At 43.0% G+C, this 21,238-nt stretch overlaps 1 protein-coding gene across 2 annotated transcripts in view; it reads right to left on the reverse strand.

Moving 5' to 3' along the window:
* Positions 1 to 21,238, reverse strand: part of CNOT6L (CCR4-NOT transcription complex subunit 6 like) — a 34,519-nt gene that overhangs the window by 10,768 nt on the left and 2,513 nt on the right. The window contains exons 1-6 of one of the 2 annotated variants that reach the window (XM_042796330.1): positions 20,984 to 21,074; positions 3,215 to 3,336; positions 2,581 to 2,767; positions 2,019 to 2,104; positions 1,476 to 1,565; positions 597 to 665 (exon numbers count right to left, since the gene is read on the reverse strand). In XM_042796330.1, coding sequence (XP_042652264.1) covers positions 597 to 665; positions 1,476 to 1,565; positions 2,019 to 2,104; positions 2,581 to 2,767; positions 3,215 to 3,326 — 544 coding nt within the window. In that variant the 5' untranslated portion in view covers positions 3,327 to 3,336; positions 20,984 to 21,074. Of the gene's footprint in view, positions 1 to 596; positions 666 to 1,475; positions 1,566 to 2,018; positions 2,105 to 2,580; positions 2,768 to 3,214; positions 3,337 to 20,983; positions 21,075 to 21,238 lie in introns of those variants that run through there. The other variant, XM_032992340.2, reaches the window with a different exon arrangement.

Here is a 21,238-nt window from a genome sequence, read left to right on the forward strand (position 1 = left end):
ATTATTCTTGCTGGTTATTAAGCTGATCTTCTGCAATAACAATAGTAGCATTTTCCTTCCTTTACACAAGCTCACAGATGCTTTTTGAGGACTATATTCAGGATGTGCAGGATAAGAAGAGCCAGTGGATTTGGACAGCCTGAAGAAATGCTGCCTCTTGCACTGTACCAAAATCAACAATAGAGGGCATTAAACTAACTTCGGTACCAGGCACTCCACAAGTTTGCTTGCAGATAAGGACTTCTCAAAGTCTCACTTTTTTTTCAGCCTGTGCGTGGGGACGGCATTTGTGCACAGTTATTTTACAGTTCTTATTATTTCTGAGAAGTGAATTTTTTTAAAAAAAGCTCTTTTGCTTGGGCATCAGTTGCTGGAACAGTCATGAAAAAGCCTAACATGGGAAAGAAATGACCAGCATCCCATCCAAATTACAAAAACTATATTTACAGCACAGCCATATGTTAATAGTTTTAGTGCAAATGAACACAAATTGCTACTTTCAATCTGATTCATGTAAGGCTGAAGACTCCTCTGAAAATAAAGCCAAAGAAAAGTGTATCACTGCATGAGCATATGGAGAAGAACCATAGATTTACCTGAGGGCAGAATTTGGTCTCGTTCTTTTAAAGTAATCCATGGCCTTGGAGGCAGCTGCTCTGGATGAACTAAAAAAAAAAATAAAACAGTGATTAATTCAGGGTTTATATTTGTAAGTTACAATTTCTAAGTCAAAATGATGACTGAGCAATAATGTTCCATACCGTGCTTTGCAACCCCAACTCCCAAACACTTTTTATGCTCCACGGGAGGCAAAAATCATGTAAATGGCTAGCTACAGTAAGAGGAACTTTGTCAGTTGTAAGACTCACGACTATTTTTGTCGCTTGCTTTCAAATCTAGAAGCACCACTGAAATATCCCTGCACCTTGAATACACTGCTGAAGAAGGAGGGGTAAATCCTGTGGCGGTTCAGACATCCTATACTCCCCTTCTCCAAGAACCTCACCCTATATCCATCACTCCTGCAGTGTTTTAACTTGGTAGACATTAAGTGGCAAAACAGCTCAGTTACAAAACCATGAAGCAGGATTTAAGTCAGGTACTGGACATTCTTAATCACTTTGGTATTTCTAGATCGAAATTTGACATTCTGCTTGCATGTGGATTGTAATTTCTAGCGGAAAGCATCAAAATGGCTTCAGCAAGGAAGACTTTGTTGGTAATTGAAGGGTTTCTAACAGAACAGTGGGAACTGCTGGCTGTAACATGGTAACGTGGGAAAAGCTTAGACAATATATGGCAACCTCTTCCACCGTGTTCAAGCATGTGTACGACTGGAACCACTCAACAAAAAAGCAAAAGCAGTTAGAAAACACACTCCCTTCAGTGGTTCAGATTCTTGTTTAAGCAGCAAACACTGTGAGAAATGCATGCTTTTAAACCATTTCTGTCAATCAGATTAGTAGGGTTGTCACCTGCTAGATTGTCAAGCATGTAGTTCAGTAGCTTTCGAGTTCCGTCTGGATCCTGGTAGAGGCTGAGAATATCTTGTGATAAAGGATTGCCTGCCAACAGCATAAAACAACAACTGGGTGATTAGCTGCCTGACTTTCTTGAGGCTTTCCAAACAAAGAAAATCTTCCATAATGAGAACAGAAAAATTGACCCAGAAGGTATTTAGGTCGCTTAACTTGGAATTGTAGAGTACCACCGTATCAGTATAGAAATTGCTAGCACACATAAGACTTTCTTCCCTCGACTGACTTCAATCAATAATGTAGTAGGTTAAAGGGTTTATTTACCTCTCTACAGATTTGAAATAGGCTCATAAGGAAGTTTAACAGCATTAAAAAAGAAAAGCGCTGTTATCCAAACTGCCTGGTCATTTTTGCTACCAGCTTAGTAGCTCAAATAAACTTTAAGAAAATGATGAGGTAATACACAAAGCTTTTGAGCCCAGCCCCCTCAGTAAGTCAAGAGTACTCCCAGGAATATTTAACTGTAAAGAACTCACTCACCTTTCAAACCTAGGGTTTGTAGCTGGAAGAGCCGTCCAAGTTCATAAGGCAAAACCCGTAACAGATTGTTATTTAAAAGCAATTCCCTGCAGCAAATGCAAAAACACTTTTGATGAGTATGACTTCAGAAGAAAACTCTTAAAGCGCTATAGGCCACTCCTCTTCAAAGATGACACTTTTAACCCTGAATTTTTTTATATTGTAGAAAGATATGCCAATCTTCCCATTTTAAAGCACGACCAAAATACTTTCATTAGGGAAAAAAAAAGCCACAAAACCCCCAAAACATAAAATTAAATCAGAGAGAATTTAAACAGCAGGCGATCACCAAGTCTCAAAGAATGTTTCAGAGCAGAAGACTACGTATCTTACAGACATGCACCTGTAGAGATCAGAAAAGAAGGGTAATGAACCCAGAAGTAACTATTAGAACTGAAGTTTTGCACCAATCTTGAATTTTTCAGAATTGTTTTAAATATAGGAACGGAAAGCAAAATAAAATTCTCATTCCCAATGTCAGAATATAGATTTTTGTAAAGTTAACCAGAATAATTTCTCTCACCTGAGAGACACCATGTTTCCTAGTTCTGCTGGTAAACTTCTGAGTTTGTTGGATGACAGATCCAGGTAAACCAGATTATGAAGCTTGGCAATATCAGGTGGAATGCGAGTAAGGTTATTGTCATTGAGGTGCAGAGCAGTCAAGTGCGTCAGCGACCAAAGTGACGTACTTAAGCTCCGCACTCTACCTAAAAAAGAAAAGCAAAGAACCACCTCTTCAGTCAGGCCTTGCGCTCTCAAGCCATCAGATACAAACTACGGGGGATGTCAGAATATGGCATTTCCAGTGTGGAAACCTTACCGCTTCACGGGAACGCTCAGTGACGCTCGTGTATCTTTTCTACGAGCAGACTTGAAATAGTTACCTAATCCTCCCCGTTAAAAGGATAGAGACAGAGGTACAGTTCTAGGGAAGCAGATGTGCTACCCAAAAACTCACATCCAACCTGAGGTGGTGTTTTAAATCTTAATATGAGCTAGCCAAGCTCGAAGGCAATCTGGTAAGGCAGTTAGTCCTCCTCCCCCAACTCAGAAAAACTGTTTTTGCAACAGGATTCCCTATCTGGAAGTGTCTGGTGTGATTCTGAGGCACCAGCAACTTCACTGGAGCAAAATTCGAAACCAAATCAACTCACCCGAGATCTCTAATTCAGCCCAGTGTGACTTCTTCCCGTTGGCTACCTCTTCTGCTGACATGATGGTATAAATTCTGTGAGGATCTGGAGGATCATATTTTTCCTTTGGCATCCCTGTTAGTCTGAAAGACCATCACAACCGTTATCGTCTGCCACTCAACAACATTTCTTCATTTCTAGCCCACCAGGTGATTACCTTCCCCAGTGACACTCTGCAAAAACACATGCCTTGGATGTACGTACAATAAATATTACGCTGACACCAGCCTAACTGCTCCCAGCACACGGATGTAAGCAGGTGCTCAGACCTGTGCAGAATACGGGCCCGTAACAGAAAAGGGCCCTTCTTCCTACAAAGGTTAGTTTTCTGCAGTCATCCGCAGTGCCACCTTGTACTGCCCCGATGCAGACTTTCTGGATTTCCTAGTTTATCCCCTAGACCGAAGCGTAGCCTACGTCACCGCCGGGTTATTTGCTGTGTGCAGAACCTGCAGACAAGATGACAGCATTTCGCTACGCACAGCGGAAGCAGACGCATTGTCCCCTCCTGTAGTTTTCACAGGGAGCCGACGACCGAAGCGAAGGCTCTTCTCTTTGCTTTTACAGCAATTATTTTCAACATACAAAGTCCCACTTTTGCACTCCACTTATACAAGACTTGAAATTGCAGTCTGAAGGGGAATTAGCTCAATTTTTCCATTAACTACCTAGCTTTTCTGTTTTGTGCTTTTTCATGCTCAGTATCAGTCAAGACCTTTTAACTCCTAATGGCCTAGGAGACATAAAACGAGCTCAGGTAAAATTCTCATTAGCTGTTCTCGTGCATACAGGGCTTCAGCCCAGTCCAAAAGTTTAATTTCAGATGCACTCATGTCTTAAGGGTGATCATCTGCACACAGAAATTCAGCTGATCTTATTTTCCATATTCTTGCCACAAGAGAGCTCCGACATCCCATTCAAAACCCATACATTTTCCAGATGACACGAGGAGAAGTTTCCCTCCACACCTCCCCAAACCGTTGTGCTGAGAAAGACTCAGGGGGGGAGAGGGGTGGTTTGGTTTAAAAATGTAAGGTTAGCTGAATTTGCTGTTCACTGGTCTTTTCCTCCCCAGACACACAAAATGCACAAACCTTGATTTTACACAAATCCAAAGCAGATGGTCTACAGAACGCATTTTTTTCCTTCATACATACATCTCTACTACAACTGGCTGCAATAGCTGTGAAGCTCTTAAAACAACTATAACTTGTTTGGTTTGCTGAACTGATGAGACAGAAAACTATGAAGAATTTGAAGAAACTAGTTCAGATTCTTTTTCAGCTAGTCCAACTAAACAAAGATCACGTCCCCTTTATGAGCTTGAAATACTGCAGTTTTTTCCAAGGGATGCAGATAGTCAGATAGCATTCTGGCATTGCATAGGAGCAGGAGTTGTCACAGCTGTCCCCTGCAAAGGGTCTCACTTACAGGTCTGGTGCTTTCTTGCCTGATGAATGCCCAAGGAAATTCCATTCCTGCTGAATTAAGGCTCCCTGTTGCAAGCGCAGGGCAGATGTGAGCCCCACATTTAATTATAGCCAACTTGTAGCTACAGGTGAAGTCACACGGCGAGAAAAGCTACAGGGTAAGAGGATTCTGCACTCATGCTGCTCAGCTGCAGCAGTTCAGTTTGGGGCAAGGAATGAAACAGATTACCTACGGATACAGAATTAGACCTGAAATCCTTCGATCTCCATTTCAGAACCCCCAAACTGGGAATGGTACTTCCCAACAGTCAGAGTTACAGGCTATGTTTCAGGAGTCCTACATCTCTGCTGCTTGGGTTTTGCTGGATTCATCTCCCCTGTTAAATATGTGCATGTGCAGAAGCAGGGAACAGCCCTGGCCCCAAGAACAGATTCCTCACAGCCCCTGCTGGGAGCCACAAGAGCCCGATTTCACCTTTTTTTCCCGGGGCATCCATGCCCTTGGACGCGTATGAAACTAATCCACATTCCAGCGAGTCTCGACACGACTCTTCCTGGATTTTGCTAGACCCCTGGAACCGACCAGAAACATCCAGCAGAGCCGTGAATCACTGCCGAGACGAGGGGGGGGGGGGGGGGGGGGGGGGCCAAGCCCGGAGCACTGGGAGAGCTCGCAGTCCCTGGCAGCTGCGGAGAGCGCAGTCCCAGTCCCACCGCCTGCGAGGAAACACAGCGCAACACTACCACACTTTGCCTTAAAGCCTAACTGCCTCGAGCAGCACCGAGTGTATTGCTCAGCATACTACTCGGTACGAATTTTATGTGATATATACCCGAATCAAGACCACAGTTTCGTACGCGGCATAAACGGCGCGAGTCTGTCTGTGCCAAAAAGCAGCAAGCCAGGTTTGCTGCAGGTAAAGCTGTCGCACCGCTGTCACAGGATTACCTGCAGTGACCCTTTAACAGAAAATGAGATTTCGTTACCTGCCAATATTTATCTCATCTGCAAGGCATACTGCAGATTAGAAGGGGGAAACCTAAAAGCTGGGTGGGGAAAGTCAAGCAGAATACCAACAAGGGATTAAGTGTTTATGGCAGAAGGGAGTTTTTTCGATCTTTAAGTCTTAATTATCAGACATCTGAACTGGCCCAAGATGGGTCTTCATTTCGGTTTTTAATCTGTTGTATCTTAAAACAATTTGTACTTCTACCACATCCGGACCTAGGACATCACAAACTTTGCTTGTCCAAAACCCAGCACCAGCATTTGGGTGAGTGCTCTGTGAAACGCTCTGTGCTGACAAGGTCTTTGCATTCATATTTTCTACAGCATAATATTACAGTAATACCAGACCCAGGCAGATTTAAATTCCAGTTTCTGCATACTGAAACTCCTCCCTGCCTCACATACTGCTGGCAAAAGCTCTGGCCACAGTTGCTTCCCATGGGCTTCTCAAGGTGAATTTCCAGCTAAAAAAGCAAGCAAGAAATTATTGGTATTTCAGCTCGCTGGTTCATGGCAAGCCAGACACAGCTGACTAACAGCTCAGGAAGGCTCAGTCCAGCCAGGGGTCCTTGCTGCCACATGCACGTTGATTCAAAGCCTCGAAGCAGTGGTGGCCTCCTCCATCTGCTGAGCAGCCTTGCTGGAAATCAGAGCGGGGCTTGCCGTTCTCCCTGCCAGACCCTCGCAGCTTCACCCCTCGCAACAGGGGAGAAATCGGACACATCTCCCAGGGCCTGGTGATAAAGTTTTTAAAACGCTGGTGGTTAGACCCTCTGAGTCACCCCACAGTCATCCATACCTGCCCGCAGGCCAAGAGATGACCACTGACCAGGTGACACCATCAAAAAGCTGCAGGATTACAGTTTCCTCCTTGGCAGGGAACCCAATTAAATTATGTTGAAATATTGCTCATTATGAGAAGTGCTCTGCCAATTTAGAGCAATTTGCGGCAGTCAGAGGCCCTCCAATGAAATAAGCCCTGAACTGCGAGTCAAACGACCCGCACATTTTTCAGATATTAGTCACTTTAATATTATTTTGAAATAGTAGTGAGTCAAACGAGCATCGGTGTAATTTCCACAGTTACAGAAAAGGGAAAACAAACCTAAATCAAATACCCCTTTTTTTTTTTTTTTTTCCTTCTGCATAACAGCAACATTGAGCAAGACTTGAAAGCCACCACATGTATTTTTCTGAAGAAAAAATGAATTCTGCCTGGGTTCCCAACTCCTATCGTTCCCATCTGCCCCTCTGCTTGTCCTGGAACTAAACCAGTATCCAAAAATCCCAACCTATTTTTGCTCGGTCTTCAGGGAGCTACACTGATTTCCCTGAATCAGTTAACCCCCAAATCAGACATGCATTAGGGCTGTCGCAAGGAACAAAGCAGGAAGACCCGGCCAGGGACTGATTTAGGTCAGCTTGAGCTGTTGTGGAGTTGCACCCTGCGGGTTCAAGCAAGGTCTATGCTAAAATTTAGCTAACACAGGTGTGACATGAGCAGAATACGTGCACTCTGTTTCTTTGCTTTTCAAGTGGGACAAAAAAAGCCATTCTTGCTCACTTTTCTTCTAAAGAGTACCCCTGGAAAACTTTTGAAGGTACTGAAACTTGCTCTCCACTACAAATCTACCCATGTAAACTTAAATAGTATGAGCCTGATATTGTGTAAATTAAAGAAAACCTGAATATGAGAACATCAGTGCATTAGTGAGAACAATATTTAAACTCTGACCAAACTTTGAAATGTGGGGGTTCCTAACAAGCTCATGCTCACGCGTTAACTCTTTGGCTACAAGTCCATCCTCAAAAGCCTAGCAATGATGGGCATAGCAGGGTTACTCAGCTGAAACCCTGAGTATGGGCCCAAGTGAACTTACGCAGCTCTGGCTCAGCTGTATACAAGAAAGGCTACTGGGAAGTTATTTGGTTTGGCAGTGGTGCAAGCAGTGGGGCTGTGGTTGCCTTTTTTTGCATTCTTGTTCTATATGCTGTTGTAACTGCTAGCTTTTGTGTAAGGGGCATACTGACTATCAGTTAAAGCTGAAAAAAAGAGGAGCAACGCAGCAGGACTGAAGATGTGAAGAGTGTGACAGAAGAAAGTTTTGGGCTATCAGGCTATGCCACAGGCTTTTACTCTGAAGACACGTTTTTTGGGCAACAAGTGGAAGCTTCTGCACACTCGGAGTTTCAGACTACTGGGTAATAACAGAAAAAGAGTGCTGCTCTTCTGTACTTAACTATGTAAGACCTTCTCAAGTTATCCAGGTGTGGGGAATGTGAGATAGGGAGGATCTAGTCAGCCACATGAAATACAAACGGTGTTTTTTCTTAGGGAGAAGCTGGAGGCAGCCCTACAAACTGAATCAACACAACAAGAGAAAAAAGGATACTATGCTTGGGATTAAGAAATTTTTTAACTCATAGTGTTTGGGGTTTTTTTTTGTTTTTTGGTTTGTTTTTTTTTTTTTGTATGGGTGGGGGAAATCAACTGCAGCTGTGAACATAGAAGATCTCTTCCACTACACAGCACATCCAAACACACCAAAGGAACTATCTCAGGGTCACTATGAGAGATGAACTGCATCACTATAACTTTTAGTAAGTCAGCTCTATGCTTCTGAAGGCAAATATCCCCCATCAAGCAGGATTAACTTTTGTTCAGCAGCAAGAGGAAGCTTGCTCAAAGCTGTCCTGGTTATTTGGCATCTATGTTGCAGGAGGACTTTGAAGTCAGATAGGTCAAAGTCCCTTAGAGCTATATGCTGCTTCAAATAATGACCAGTCCCTTCCCCAGAAAGGTTAGAAAATGCATTTCTTAAATTTCAGTGACTATAATGTGTTGTTCCGTTGAAGTTCTTTCATACCTCAATGTATAAGTGAATTGTCCGTTTCTAATGAGGAAGCAAATCGAAAAGAGCTGCAATTTCATCTCGCTTCAGCCCTACGCTCATGGATGTGTTGGCACAACTCAAAATCCTTGCCTCCAGCAGAGTGACATTCTTTGTGAATTTTTTTTTTTAGTCTCTGTATATAGATGAGTCAAACTGCCAAAGCATTTTGAAAGCTATCCAGCAGACAGCCCTGAATCATTCCTCCTTCCTCTGCACTGTAACAGCTTACTGTCCATCCACTTCCATATGGTGATTCCTCCCAGGAATTAAAAAACCTGCTGGCTGATGAGGCCAGAGCGTGTGCTTGTGCATGTATACACACAAGCACGTGTTATTTAACGTTGGAAAGTTGGACCACAAGATGGAAAATGGAGCCATTTTTATCTGTGTCTTTTGTAAACAGGACTGAATGGTTGCAAAGGGAGGAGAGGAAGGCTACTCATCTGTAATAAGCATGCTCTGTTTTTGTATGAGTGTCTGGACAGAAGTCTCTGCATTTTGGCCCCCCGAAGGAGAAGTGAAGTACAGATAATACCCACAAATACAAAAAACTGACTTAAAGTACTTGGGGGGGTGTGTGTGTGAAGATCAAGAAAATAATGTCATTGCTCAAGGGTATGTTAAGGGGATTTAAACCAAAACTTTCAATACTAAGATATGTATATATGTGTTAGCTTAAGGTAAACATAGTAGCTAGTGTATACATACTAGCAAGAAAATATGCATGGGGAATTTTGATAGTCTTTTGCTTGGATCTGAATTTTCTTCATTGGGCTTTCCTGCAGGAACATGTTCAACCACCTCAGCATATGCTGCCTCTATTAAGAGTTCAACGAGCGCCATGAGTCTGCCAACAAAGGCACTGCCTCTTTTCAGTTTCTTATGCCAAGTAACCTGATTGGGAATAGAGATGATCAGAGAAACAGATAAAAATGCCTCATCACGTTTTTTTTATTAAAAAGAGAAAATAAGCGTTTTGTTGCTGTTGCTTCCCAATACTGAGATTTCAAACAGTCTTTGAGGAAAGTATAATCAAAGTATGTAAATAGAGATGACTTGGACACAAGTAAGTATCCTACCACCAGGAGGATACTTAACATTAAGTGCAAATAAATTGCAAGGCAAAAGATGAAAATTGAAGGGATTATTAAATCTTAGGAATAACAACTAAAATTTCAAGCTTAGCACCACGGAGCTAGCAGCAAACTATGAAGTCCACAAGTGCCACTGAAAAAAATCTTTTGTTTTAAATCTGTGAAAGGATGTATTTGTTTTCATATCAGCCATCCAAGAAAATTGTTTCTCACGAGAAAGCACACTGCCTCTGCTGTGCAGAAGGCTCCTCTACATGAACTCAGTAGGACTACTGATCTCTACTCACTAGCAATCTCTTCTTGAGCAGAAAGAGTCCAAAACCACATAGTTAGGAGAACTGTGAAAATCTAGAGCATTAAAGGTCATTTACTTCTATCTCCTTGAGAGTCTGTAGCAACAGTAACTCTGCCTCTATAGTAACCTGTAGACAGGGCTTCAGCCCAGTTTGCTTTTTTAAAATAATCTGGACTTCAAGTGGGAAAGAGACAGGACCTTACTTCTGTAATGCTGTTAGAAAATTACATCAGCTTGTACTCTTCTCATCTGCTAATGCATTTAAAAATACAGTAAGGTAATACAGAGGATTTCTTGAACCACATCAGTCATGCATCTAAAACCAAACTTGCTTTAGTAAGACATCTTCATTACTGTTAGATTCAGTACTTAAACTCCTTAACTTTTAGGGAGTCTTCACACCTATTGCAAGCTGAATGTTTTAGAACTGCCACCTCTTCCACATGATCAAGATAAATATTAGATGTAGAAACTATTTAAACAAAATAAGCTTCAGAAGTAATTTTCATAGTCCTTCCTTGTACCTACCACAAGGCAGATCTTGCAGCTGGCAGTAGGTGAAACAGGCAGAAGTGGAAAGACCTAAGTAGGGGGAACTCTGTACTGATGCTGAGAGGATGAAAAGCTGTTCCTCTAAGCAATAACTGGTCAAGAGGCACGTTTGTGCTGAGAAGCAGAAGGGAACAGGCTCCTACTATGGTGCTGCCCCTGCCTAGCAATTTTATCTTTGCCATAGTCAAGGGAAACTCACAGCCATCCACCAGGTTTGCAGCAAGGCTGCTCAGGCAGGAGGCATCTTTGTGGTGTAACTTCAGGGTCGGGAAGAGAGCACTTACTGCTTGATTAACTTGGTTGACAATTTGGAAAGCGTTGCAATCCTTCCCAGAGTGGTGGCAACCCTGCGATAACCTGCACACAGGATTTTGGACTTGCACTCACCCCCTCCAGCTAACGAACCCAGAAGCATGATGAAAAGGACATGTCAACAACAGGCACAGCAACAACATAATGGAATTTGTCCACACCTTGCTCTAGTTTTTATTCCATGTGTTTGTTACTTAGATTAGGCTCTGCAAGAGGAGGCTATTTGTTTCACATGTTCAGCTTCACAGAAAATCCTCTCTTTGCTCATTAGCGAGCTCTTCATCGTGCAAGAGGTGCAGCAGTTCATAGGGATCTGCTAGAGGCTGTTGTACAAAGGGACTGTTTTCAGGGATTGAAAACACAGTCCCTATTACCTTAACTACACAGCTTTCTTCCTTTCCAGTAAGGAAACTGGCACACTGGTTAGGGAACCGGCTCAGCTCACGCAGAGCTGCTCATGTGCTGTCGAGCCCCTCTAAGGCAAGCAGAACGGGACGTACGACCGGCTGCAGCGACGTTCAGCAACCACATCCTGCAAGGCTTCTCAGCTCCTCTGCCTCTCGCGACATACGGCACGAGCCTGGGTGCAGGGAAATTCAGGTTGGGAGTAAGAATAATGAAACGCAAGAGGTAACCAAGAACCTGCAGCTGATGTTAAATTCAGTGGCAGTGGGATCCCAGGAGGCTTCACGTTATCGCTTCAGCAAAGACTGTGAAAGCTCAGAGAAGCATAAAAAAGACTTAGAAGCAAACCCTAGCGGGGGGGGGGAAAAGCAGCAAAAGCCAAGGCAAGGAGTGGGAAGGGAGGGAACGAGCTGTATTCGATTAATTCTAGAGCCAACTGGCACTTACTTGATGGAAACGCTAATTGTCCTACTGACATACAGACACTAGTTATTTCCCCCTGTTCCTTAATCTCCTCTAAATGAAGTACAGAGTCTTAAATCACAGGTAACACAAGAATATCCAGGTTTCCACCCTTCCTTTTCCTCTATGTCACACCCCCACTTACAAGAACAGCTGAACTATTTACTGCATGGAAATAACATGTAGTATTACTTAGTTATTTTTAATTTCTATACTTGGTTAGCATTTCAGTCCTTACTCCAAAAGTACAGAAACTGTTCAGAAATAGTCTGTTACCTCCCGTCGTGTACATGACAACTCCTGAAGACCTGCATCAAGTCAGAGTAATACCTGCCTTTGCAGATGTCTTCTGTACATATTGTTTTCAAAGGAGCTTTTAAGGGCTAGTTTACAGGCAAACACAGGGTAGGTAGCTCCTCAGAAGCAAAGCTCTGATTAACAGAAGGGCATACAAGAGATCTATTATAGGGCAAGAAGATTTTCAACAACCTGTAAATAAATCTGATCAGAAGCCCCCAGAAGGATGGTTTATACAGTACGTTTATTTACACGAGTATCCCCCACTAGTTCAAAGAAATGACCCATTTGCAATGCTTCCCCATCCCCTGGAGAGCACTGGTCTTTTAATAAGATACAGGACAGAGTGGCTTAAAGGATTAAGAACTGAAGTCACCAGGAGTCTGGGGAGGGAAGCAGCCAGTGCCAGATCAGCAGCAAGCATCAAGACAAAACGCTGTCCTGGGATGTGAGCACAGAAGAAAAGCAGCCATGCACGGCTGCAACTTAAGGCAGGAGGTTTTCCTAGTACCAGTTTGGCAGCGATAGGACCAGGCAGACAAAAAAACTCTCAACACCAAGAACTCAGTAAGCTTAAAGTGTCACAGTGTGTGAGCATCCCTCCGACCCTCTAGGGAAAGAGCTGTTTTATTGACAAGCCTAATCTGACACCTCAGCTCATTCAGTCACTCGCTTAGAAATGATAAAGACCCTGTTCAGGCTGCCCCAAGCCAACACCTTGTCTCATTCAACTCCTCAGGATCAATAATTGGAGAGAAGTCAGCTATTGACCTGCTTTTTGAGCAAAACTACACCAGAATTATTAATTCACACATACCACTGCAGCAACTTTGAAGCGGTGTTCTCAATGAACCTTTCTTCCTTTCTTTAAAATATAATTCGGATCATTAATAACCTTTCATCCTTCAAAAAAAAAAGAACAAATGAGATTACTTCCATGGCTACAATGTTATCTTGCCCTTTAAGAAGTAGGCTGCCAACACTTTAAGAAAATAAGCAAAAACCAGCAGCACTTCAGCTACTCTCCCTCTATGATAGAAAGATAATGGCCAGCTTATCACTCACAATCTGTTCTTTGCAGCAATAATTAACAACGGGGAGATCTGCCACCATAAGACTTAACTTACTTCAAACAGCTTTAAAGGTACAAGGCCTGCCCTTGTCATCTACAGGTAGATTTGGATAAGTCAAAGCTCTAGATTTTAAAAGAAAAATGAGAAGGAAAAAAAAAAAAAAAAGACCAGAGGAAAAAGTACATACCAATAGTGGAAACTGTTTTGTAATCACTGGCACAATATATTAGTGTTTCCATATTACAGCCCAGTTCCAACAGGCCACAGGATGCTATGCTGGTGCTCAAAGTAGGTTTGCATGCTTGGTAGAGGAGGAGAAAGATAAGGGATCTCTTCAAAATCACACAGTTTATAGGCATAAGCCTGTTCCTCAGTAGGGTATACTCAAATATACTTTACTACTTTGATTAAGGAAGTAAAAAAAGCTTGCCTGATAGCCTGAGAAAAGCATATTATTTGGGTATTAGAAGATAGCTAGTTCAGCTGCTTCTGGATCTGATCATCTAAATCTTTCCCATGTGCACTTATACCATACTTAAACTTCCCAGTACTAGAGTTAGTTTTAAAATCAATGTTGACAAGTAATGTTACACTCTTCTAGTTTTGTTCCAGTGAGGTGGAAAATGAGAAACTACAGCAACAATAGCCCAAGACAATCCCTGTGGGGACCAGAAAATCCACCTCTAATGGAAAAGTGAGATGCGGATATCTGGAGGCTAATTCGCTACTGAGCATCTATGAAATCTGACTGCAACAAGACATGGGAGAGATGTGATCTGCAGTGGGCCAAGATGCTACCCTGCGCAGAAGGCATCCTGCCCTCTAAACTAAAATTAGCAGAAGGCTAATTCTGTTGCCCAGAACGATCACTGTAATACTTAGTTTATTGGAGGGAAGTAGGCTGTATGGGAACAAACCCTGAGGTATACGTTAGCTGGCAGGAGGCATGGCCGAGAGCTGACATGAATTGTGCTCATTCCTCTGCCAGAAGATAGGTTGAACTCGGGTGGACTCACCTGTTCAGCCACTCAGAAGGATTTCACCTAAAGTGCACGCATTACCTAACCAGGAAATACATCTGGCAATTTTTGTTGAAGTGTTTCGAACAGGTCTGTTTTCTGTTATTTCTTAAGATGCACCTGAGAAGTTAATTCGAGAGTGCCCTAATGTCTGTGTTTGCAAAGGCATCCTCGTGGCGTCCCCCCCCTCCTCCCTGTCACGCTGAGTTTTGGTCGCAGCCCTTCACTGTGCATTTGGAGTCACACAAGCCATCGGGCACTGGTGGAAGAGCCGCGGCCCTGACGCTCGCTTTCACGGCTCTGAGGTGCTGGGAGGTTCGAGTACTCACAACTCTAAGCGCTGTATAAACCTGTAAAGAAGATAATGATCTCTGAAAGGAAGTTAAAGAGGAGAAATACAGTCTGAAGGCCCAGTCCTACCAAGTATCCCTCACTGCTGGGTAGCACACACACCACTGCTTTACAGAAACAGAGCCTAAAGCAAAAGCACAGATGCAGTGGGTATGCGGAAGAGGCAGGTAGGGATTCAGGAATGCTGCAGCATTATTGACAGCTTCAGGTTTTAAACCACGTAATTTTCCAAGTAGAAAATACTTCTGAGTTATACTCATATCCCTACATACATGTTTGGGATTGTTTTTTCCCTACCTGCAGCTGCCATGAAATAAATGGCCATCGGTTTAAAACTGAATGGTTCTACCTTTATGTGCACGGGGAACTTTGTTTGGCAGCACCTAGGGGTTACTACAGCAGGCAGAAAAACATCTTGCAGTTCATCACAGGTCTAGTCACTGTGCAGTCTTCAAGTCAAACTATATGCCAAAAAATGCATCAAAAAATGGAATGGATATCCTAAGGTCATAGCCTCTGACTTTGCTACATAAGTCTGCAAAAAGGCTACATAACCTTGTAATCTGAGGCATTTCAAAGAGATCTTAGTACTGCAAAAAACTCCAAACCTCCTATTCTATCCACAGGTCTCAAATACTTAATGTATGTGCTTCTTGTATCCACTCAAAATATTCCCAATTTATTTGATGAACTCCACTCCTTCAAAATCTTTCACTCCAGACTAAGGAGGAGAAGGATCATTGCACAGGTACAAAAATGGGCCTAGAGACTGAACTACTCCCAGTGGTAAAGTGTAATTTGGCTGGAGGAAAAAACGAAAGCCAAGGGCCACCTGGCAATCTGAACCCAACTCTTCCTGGCACTTGTGACTATATTCTGGTATGTGAGAAGTTGCATGGCCCTGTTTTCCTTTTGCTTTCTTAAATTCCCCAAACAAAAAGGGATTAGAGGAAAGGCGTTCACAAGTGGAAATTTCTGCTGGGTGGATAATTTATCCTGTGCTAGCTCTCTGCCACTTGCAGGGCCAGTTCTAAATTCATGTAACAGAATAAACACAAAATTGAATTTTAAGGTATAGAGGAAGCAGTAACCAGTTTTCCGTAACTACATTCAGTACTGCCGCAATCAGCCTTTTCCTGCCCAGAGCTGCAAGTTCTACGAGTCTGAGAAAATGCAAAGAAGTGTTTTATTTACTTCGAGAGTACAGTTTCTGATGACTGCTCTGGTTTTATGTCCCTTTCAAATCAGTATTAAATTTCCTATCTGTATCTTGCAGCAGCCTGGGTCATGTGTGCAAGGGCTGAGCAGTGCATACCGATACGTGCTCCGACAAGAAGCGAGCGAACCAACCGTTTCCGAAAGGGCAGGAAAAGCTGGCAGCTTCACGGTGCTGGTAGCGGTTCCCATCTGTGTGTCTCCCCACGGATGAGTAGGTGACAACTCCATGCTTTCCTCAGCATTTTAATTCTGCTCCAGCTCTCAGCCTGAAGCAAGGAGAAGAGCAAAGGATATTCTCCACGTGTCAAGGCTGACTCAAGATAAAAGGCATTTATTTGAGGGAGATACAGCCCCTTCGTGCCATCGGGATGCTCACTGACTTCACAAGGGTACCTACAACAAGCAAGACTTGAGTATGCACTCACCTCCACCCTTCAAGAGCAAACTCCCTAGCTCCCATGGAAGAGACAAATGTATCCTGAGTGCCTGAATGGGACCTTTCAATCAGAAGCTCTCAAATACCTTTTTAGGCCATGAAATCTTAGCGTTATGCACCAGGAGCAGAAACAGCTACAGGCCACAGAGCTGAAAACTTAAAAACCTGTGAGACCTTTCCACTCTGCTGTTTACAAAACACAGGATGGTAATATCCAGCAAAGCATATTAAGTATGATTTCTGCTTTCCCCCTTTCTCAATTTTCCTGTGAGTACTGTGGAAAAAAAACAGCTAAAAATGTGCAGGAGAAAGTCTTCCTCAACATGCTTCTCTCTCTAGATATTTAAAGCCAAGACAGAACCTTCTGAGAGAGCTTTTAGATTGATTTCTTAGGAAGAAAAAAAAGCAAAACTAATTTGTGATTAGAAGACACAAAGATGTTCAGTCAGATGGAAGCGTTCCTGAAAAGCGAGGGGAAAACTACCCAATCAATTCATTCAGCTGCCCTAAAGGGTAAACAGCAAACTTGAGCACAGTCTACAAATCCTGACTATTATTAACAGTTTGACCAGAAGCGGATGTTTTTTGTAGTTATCTTCCTACTTGTGAAATCTGATTAACTACAAAAATATGTTCGACAGATCCTGACACCAAAGGAAAGAGGAAGAAAACTCGCACTATTGCTCCCAGTGTCAGGCTCAGGTCCCTCACTCAGAGAAGAAACTCATTTGAAAAGGTTGTTTCAGCCTGATAGTGGACACTTGAAGAAATGAAAACAGAAGAGGCTTTCTGGGTTGCAAATTTACCCAAAAGGCATACATCTTTGCATTCACAAAACTTTGCTTAGCAGCTCATAAAAACCTCCTTTTCAAAATGATCTGTCAGTAAAGCAGGTTTCTAGAGTTATCTAAATGTCTTAAGAAGAAAACCCAAAGCCATTTTTTACGTGGGGAAAGCTCCCTTTTCGATACTGGGAGCCTCTAAGGTGAAGCCTACGTAACCCTTCTGCCTGTAGGTGTGAGCCGTGTATTGCTCAGCAGAAGGCAATTTCCTTTCCCCCTTGCTTTTCCTGAGGAGCCCTTCCTTCTCCCTGCCTGTTCCAAAAGCAGGCAACAAAACCTCCCTCTGCAGCAACACAAGGCTAAACATTCCTCTCTCTTCTGCAACTTGCTGAGCTGCCTCAGCCTGTGACTATTTTTTGGCTTTTAAAAAATATTTCAGATAGTTTAATTAGGTTTTTAGTTTCAGGTGCTTGTAAGTATGAGACTAGGGAGCTGCTGACACGCAGTAGTAGTTGTGGAAGGATTGTTGGCCAGGATAAAGGACCCTTAGTTGGGAGCTCTGGTTTGCATTCCCCTTCCCAACACAGGCCTCCCGAGCCCCCAGGCTTTGGAGGACAGTTGCCTCCAGTAGTTTCCCAGCCATAGAAATTCCTGCTGCTCCTAGCTGAGGGCACAATAGGTTTTCCTTGACAATTGTTTAAGGTAAGGAATAACTCTGATTCACATCAGCAAGGATGATGGCAGGGTGCTATGAAGGATTAGTCGGTTCATGTCTGTAAACAGTCCAAGATTTACTGATCCTCAAGCTGCAAACGGGGCAAAGGGGAAACCCAAAACTAAAAACCCTTCTGAATATCCACCACCCCATGGACTCAGAAAGTATACGTCTCCTCCTGAGGGTTGTCATCTTTATTCCTAGACTTTTCCCTCAAGTGGACCTACTTGAATCGGAGCCAGGCAGCAGTGCTGCTGTTGTGATCCAGAGATCACTATTTTTGACGCTGCTGCTTTTAACCATCAGTGTCACAAGCAAGCCTCAACTTGCTTTTGGCAGCGAGGCAATGAGGGAAATGCCTTCCTCTTCCTCTCCTCTGGCCCTACTCCCACTGTTGTGCTCAAAGTGGTAGTTTTACTTTCCACAGCCTGTTTAGTTTTGACAAAAAAGAGAAAAGTATTTAATTTCTCTGCTGCTACCACAGACGTCCAAGCACCTTTGTTATCAGGACTGTGTTGTAAATCCGTGAAATCTGCCTGCAGACAACATGCCTGCAATATTATGTAAGTTAACTTTATTTAAAATAGGCACCACAGACTTTGTGTCTGCAGATTAAGAGTCCTACAACCCTTTTAATCTCATTTTATGTATCTTTCTCAGAAAAAAAAACATAATGCTCCTTTACAGGTAAGCAGAATGTGGAAGACAATAAACCATTCAGCTAAATGTCAAGCATAAACAGCTACAGTGCCGTGCAATCATAAAACACCATTAATCATTTACATCAGGAAATGCCACAGTAAGGGTGAACACACACAACCTTATCTGCTCCTTATGTACACATGCAGGTTACAAGCTTTAGTTACATTACTTGTGTGCATGAAACAAACAGCTAAATGGGGTTCAGTTCCCTTGCCCTGGGTGCTGACTTCATACAGCTTCAAAAATCTCCATGTTCACTGACTGCACGTGAGTTGCAGCTAAAATTGTTCAGAGCATTTTTATCAGTGCTGGTTTAACATCTCCTTGTGAAAGGGATAGAATTTGTTTCCTGTAGAACATGATATAATGAATTTCTGCCTTCCATAAGGCATTTCTGCCTACCTTTCATCCTGTTTTCAATGACCACCCCTCCAACCCTGGAAGGAAGGATTTCTGGTGGTGTCTGAGAACTATTAAGTTACTTCTTGATGCTCTGTAGGGAGATGCACAAGCGACTGCAGAGTTGTTCTTATAAACAGGTTTTCAGAGCAACTTCTCTGGAGAGGTTTTCTTCCAGTGCTCTCTTATTCAGAGTAATTTCAGTTTGGGGTTGTGGTTTTGGAGTTTTTTTGGTGGATTTTTTCTTCTTGTTTTCAGATCTAAGAGAGGAGTTTTCTCCCAAATAATAGAAAGCAAGTGACATCCAGTACCCTGACATTACAGGTAGGTGTCACATAGCCCTTTTGTGAATTTATCAAGCCTCAAACAAAGCCAGTCAGCATGTTCAGCTAAAGGCCTTACACAGTCCCCCCTGAGATCTATTCCAAGGCACTCCTGACAGAGGCACAAATGCATCCAGTATATCCTATGCATATGAGGACTCTGTCATCTCCCGTGGGATACTTCAAGGTTTACTTTGTCCCCTCTCAGTTGTTTGATCTTTTTTGGGGAGAGGGGGGGGAGTGTTGCGGTGGGAGCTCTGCGTGTGAAGTTTGCTGACATTGACCTCAGGCACAAAAGCTTTTTAAGATGGGGAAGGAGAGCAAGAGAATTCCAGACACATTGTCATCAGCTAAAGATACCGATAAAGAAACGTCCTCAGACAGTCTCTCTCTTTTTTTTTTTTAATCATTACAGGTGAGATGGTGAAGCTGTACAGACATCACTGAAACCCAAAGAATTAATCAAAAGGTGCAGTTACAGGGTACTGCCACTGCCTATGTAAGAATCAACACTTAAAACACATGAACACCCCGCAGCCTCCAGGTCCTGCTTTGTTTTTGCTTTGGTTTTTTTTTTTATTTACTGTCAGATTAGTGAGTGGAACTGGCTCAGCACAGGGCCCCACGCGTGGCAGGGCTGGGAGCAAAGCAAGACTTCCCCCTCTGGCACCAGCAATGTTCAATCTGCTCAGCTGGGATAGCTGCACCACCAAAACAGCTCGCTGCGTGTTTTGACATGTACATTGACTGATAACCGAAATAAATGGAGAAGAATGCACAGCTCTCTCCCAGTCACAGTTTCTACCCAGCTCTCCAGAGCGACGGCAGACCTGGCAGTGGGGTGCCCTGGCCCGAGCAAGGTAAGTGCAGCATTTAGGGCAGCTTGCTCCCCTGGCCTGAGCCACCAGCGGTGCACAGGGGCCGCAGGCAAATGCAGAGGAGAGCTATCTGTATCTTCATGGGGCTAGCGAATCTGCTCGAGACAGGAGAAATGCTCTGTTCAACTCAAGAAAGCAAGTAACGAGCACCCAAGCCTTGATCATGCACTATCATCAAGAGAACAACAGAATTAGGGGGGAAAAAAAAAATTACAAGAGGCTTAGCATTTAATGCTCTAAAGTAGTAAATCCACAGCAAATCCTCCTGATTCTAAATATGCCTAAGACATATTTTAACTTATTTTTTTAAGTTTTCTCAAATGCCGTCTTACACTCCCAAACAGCTAAGCTCCACTGTTACATTTGCTTTCTCAGTATTCAAATCAGGTTACATCCAGTGCCTCGAGTGCCCTTCTGGCATCCCAAAAAGTTATTTCCAATAAATAGTAAGCAAGCCGTTTATTTGTATTTATCTCCCCTTTTAAACTCAAGTAACCCAATGTGTCCAACAGATTAAAGCTGATGTAAGCATTATTTTTTTTTGAGCAGTCAGAGAAAGTTTGCTCTAAAATTATGCATGTTACCCATGCATAATTTTACCACTTAAAACCAGAATGCCCTTGGAAGGGTTTTAGCAGAAAAAAAAATACACCTCCCCATTTGTGCACACAGACCCTGAACAGAGAAGAGAGCAGCTGCTGCAATCTACCTAAATGTAAGTTTTTCTTCTCAGTGTTTGAAATTTAAATTAAGGAAAGACTGACCCCAGTGTGGAAATTAATCAATTTTTCTCCAGTGGTGCCTTCTCATTTTACTACCAGAGACCACAAACACCTTGGGATCATTTTCTGGCTTACTTCTCGTAAGACTGGTGTGAAAGCTAAATGTTACTGTGCTTGGCAAAGTCAGCCAAAACCCTGCCTCAAAACAAGATTGTTAATGAAAAGCAACAACAGTACACATGGAGAAAGAAAAACCCAAACAACAAACAAACAAAAAAAATCCCAGTTTATCACCTGAAATAGAAGTTTTATAAACACCTTTGGCTGGAAAGAAAACAAGTAGCAGCCATAACTTCACTTACTTCCACGAGAGAATCCCCACTGCAAACGTGACCGAGCTCCTATGGACTGTGGATGGGAAAAGGAGAGCCACACACAGAAAATATATCCTGACCAGTCGTCCCTTTCAAGCCAGGCAAATAACTGTACGATTACACTACATCCCTGGGAGCATGGTGCTTTACTGGCAGCAGCACTGCCACCAGGATAGGGAAAAACACCCTTTAAAAACGAAAAGAAGCTATATCAGTAAAAGTGCACTTTTGCAGATATCTGCT

The sequence above is a fragment of the Tyto alba genome, unplaced genomic scaffold (assembly GCF_018691265.1).
Source record: "Tyto alba isolate M040663 unplaced genomic scaffold, T.alba_DEE_v4.0 Super-Scaffold_23, whole genome shotgun sequence".
Lineage (NCBI taxonomy): Eukaryota > Metazoa > Chordata > Aves > Strigiformes > Tytonidae > Tyto > Tyto alba.